A 3,444-nucleotide genomic window follows, 5' to 3' on the forward strand; every position below is an offset into this window, starting at 1 on the left:
GCTGAACGGTCTGGGGCCGCTGGGCTCTCCCGGCGGCTGCCTCGCCCTGTGCCTCGCTCTGTAAACACGGTCCCTCAGGCCTTATCTGGGCAGGCACAGGCTGCCCGTCGATGCCGTGGGGAGCTCTGAGCCAGATGTTTTAAAAACAATCTTTAAGTTGCTCCCTCCTGCTGTGAACAAGTCTTTAACTGCTGCTTAAACTGACACCAGCTGAAACAACCTGTCTCCTTCTTAATCTTTAGGGCATCATGTTAGTCTATGACATCACCAACGAGAAATCCTTTGAAAATATTCGGAACTGGGTCAGGAATATCGAAGAGGTAATTTCTCTGTTTTCACTGAGTACTAAAGGTGCTGTTTCTACCTCCCCGAGCAGCTGAAACTTAATTGCTTTGGAAGTGTCAGGTTTCCTTTGAATTCGTGAGCTGAAGGAGCTCGGAAAGCCGACGGGATGGGAATCAGCTGTAGCTTCGGGAGCACCTCGGTCCCCAGCAGCGGGTTGTGCTGGCCCACGAGGGCCGTGGGGGTGGCTGGAGCCCTCCTGCTGATGGGGGAACCTAAAAGAAGATGTTTTCCTGACACGACAAGCTGTGGTGGTGCAGGACACGCTGGGCTGAGGGGCGGGGGGCGCCTGTGAACATGCGGCAGATGCTCAGCACCAGCGTCACCGTGTTACGTTCTTGCCGCGTGCGTCTCTGATGATATTTGGCCCAGCCCTGCCCAAGTCGTGTCTTTGCCCTGTTTCTGTCTCAGCACGCCTCGCCAGACGTGGAGAAGATGATCCTTGGGAACAAATGTGATGCCAACGACAAAAGACAGGTTTCTAGAGAGCAAGGGGAGAAGGTAAGCTCGTGGCTTTCGTGTCTCTCAGCTTGGGCTTGGCAGAGCATAAACCCTGCGCTCGTTACCGTCCTGCTCGAGCTGGGTTTTTTCTTAGGAAACATCCCTTTGTGGCCAAAAGCCACTGAAATGAGGCAGCCAGCATTGCCTGTCCTGGTGTCGGATGTTTGTCAGGGTAGAGAACGCGCTTCCACACGCTCAGACGTCACAAGACTGACAGAACCTGGGCAAGAAGAGAATGAAAAGGCAAAGGAGCAGACTGAGATGGGCGCAGGGTGCCAGGGCGGCCCCAGCACGGCACCAGTGAGAGCAGGAGTGGGTGGGAACGAGGTTCAGTTCCTCTTTTCTGCAAATGGTTCTGCACAAGCAGATCCCCAGGTGGCTGTGAGTGCCGGGAGGGTGGCCCTGCGCAGCGGGTTTGGTGCAGAGCTGTCCCTGCCATCACCCAGCTGACGTGAAACCTGCTCTTGTCCAGCTCGCCGCCAGTTTCGGAATTAAATTCATGGAGACCAGCGCGAAAGCAAATATCAACATAGAGAACGTGAGTGCCGTGACCTTCTCTGGTGTTTACTGCCGCGCCCTGCCGAGAGCGCTGGGTGCCCCGGAGGTTTCCGGGCTCGGAAAGGAGGTTTTGGGGTTGGAAAAGGAGCTTTAAAACCTGGAGGGGAGAAAAACCTGAAAACGTGATGTTCTTGGGGAGTTTTCTTGTAGAAACTGAAGGTGGCAGCTTGTTGCTGAACAAAAGGGTTAGAACGTCCTTTATTCACCACGTCACGTGCCCCTCTTTCACCTGTCACAGGCGTTTTTCACTCTTGCCAGAGACATCAAAGCGAAAATGGACAAGAAGTTGGTGAGTAGCCGGGCTCGGCCAGCGCGGTGTTTGAGCAGGACGAAGACGCAGCCGCAGGGAAATGCTGCGCTGCTGCTCCGCAGCGTTGGGAAAGCCCTTTGTGGTGTCTCTTCCGTGGGGGAGGCTCTGAAGGTTCTAGAAATCTGTTTTTGGTTTTATCGAGCTACGCGCTGACCTTGGCCTGCAAACGGCTGTCTCTGCGTTTCAGGGATTGGCTGCAACGTTTGAGGTTTTATAGATAAAATAATCTGTTACTTGTTCTGTTGGAAGTGAGCGGGAGAGCAGGTTAAGGACCTCCCTGCTCCTGCAGCCTGAAGCAGGGAACCCCGTAACCGAGGCGTTCGGAGGCCCCCTTCGTCCGGTGGCGGGGGCTGGAAGCAGAGTGTTTAAAAATGGGTGAAGAACTGCTTTTTTGGATAACTTTTTAGCAAAAGCCCCCTGAGAAGTGGGTGGGGGTTCTTTTGGACAAGAGAGAACCAGCCAGCAGTGTCCGTGTGCCCCTGACGGAATGAAGCGAGTGAAGACGTTCCCGAGCGTTCCCCCTTCCCGGGAGCAGCGCTGTGAGACTTCGGCTCTTGCCGACGATTCCAGAGTGTTTCAGCAAGAGCCAAACAAGTCCTGTAATTTTTTTTTTTTTTTTTTTTTTTTACAGCTGCTGGATCTCAGACCTCTTAAACGCTGGATGACCTTGACCAACTTGGATTATCACTTCTCCATTTTTGCACAATGCCAGTTTGTATCTTCATATTTCAAAAAATTAAAATTTTCTTCTTTTGCTCCTGTCAGGGCCTGTTGGTCTTTGCCCTGTAGGTTTTCTTAAATCTCAGCTGTCTTTGAGTTGTAGAAGGAAGAGGAGGCAGCGCTGCGCATTAAGGTCGCAGGTGCAGTTCCCTGACTCCTCAGAGTGCCTGGAGTGAGGCTCAGATACACGAGCAAACTCCTGGTGATTTCAGTGACAGGTCTTGTCCCTGGCACGCCTGGCTCGGCAGACCCGACAGCCGAAGGGAGGGTGCGGGAAGCTGCTGAGTCGAGCAGCTCAAGTAATGTGATATTCTTTGTGTCTTCAGGAAGGCAACAGCCCACAGGGCAGCCACCAGGGAGTCAAAATCACACCCGACCAGCAAAAGAAAAGCAGCTTTTTCCGATGTGTTCTTCTGTGAGGGACACGGCCTTACCGCGAGCGCCCACTCGCCGGACTGGACTGTGCCTGTTTGGAGGAGATTTCCTCTGCCTGGGGACTCGGCGTTTCCTACACCCCTCGTTGTCACTTTGTGACCAGCTGAATAAGAGATTGTTTATTTTAGCAACTGTCTGACTCTTCAGTTTTGGAGATGGAACAAGTTTATTTTTGTCGGGTTGCCACTGGGCACCGTGTTGTCTAGGAGAGGGAGAACAGCTCCGCTGCGACCTGTGATAAAGCACCTTTGCTGACAGGCTTCGATCTTTTGGTTCATTCCTGTAACGTACCCAAATTAGAAAGATGACGTTAGGATCAGCGTGAGCAGCTGAGATGCCGGTATGGGTGACGTAGAGGTGAGCGCACGCGGTACGTGTGCGTGGCCGTGGCTGTAGATGCACTTAGGGCAGTCGCATCCCACAGATGCGCTTCGGGAAGCAGTTAGAGCTCGTACCTTTTGAGAAGGTAGAAGGGACCTTTCTGCATCTCCTCTCTGCTCCTGCAGAGAACATCCTGTGCTCCTGCAGCTGGGCTATTCCAGACAATCCGCAAGTACAATTGACATTTAAAATACAAA

At 53.0% G+C, this 3,444-nt stretch overlaps 1 protein-coding gene across 1 annotated transcript in view; it reads left to right on the top strand.

Annotated features, from left to right (window-relative positions):
• Nucleotides 1-3,205, top strand: part of LOC104501009 (ras-related protein Rab-8A) — a 3,767-nt gene extending 562 nt beyond the window's left edge. The window contains exons 3-7 of the mRNA XM_010144743.1: nt 243-320; nt 754-843; nt 1,316-1,381; nt 1,640-1,690; nt 2,758-3,205. Of these exons, the coding sequence (XP_010143045.1) occupies nt 243-320; nt 754-843; nt 1,316-1,381; nt 1,640-1,690; nt 2,758-2,850 (378 nt within the window). The 3' untranslated portion in view covers nt 2,851-3,205. The remainder of the gene's footprint in view (nt 1-242; nt 321-753; nt 844-1,315; nt 1,382-1,639; nt 1,691-2,757) is intronic.
• The last annotated feature ends 239 nt before the right edge of the window (nt 3,206-3,444 follow it).

The sequence above is a fragment of the Buceros rhinoceros genome, unplaced genomic scaffold (assembly GCF_000710305.1).
Source record: "Buceros rhinoceros silvestris isolate BGI_N320 unplaced genomic scaffold, ASM71030v1 scaffold35481, whole genome shotgun sequence".
In the NCBI taxonomy this organism is placed as follows: Eukaryota; Metazoa; Chordata; class Aves; order Bucerotiformes; family Bucerotidae; genus Buceros; species Buceros rhinoceros.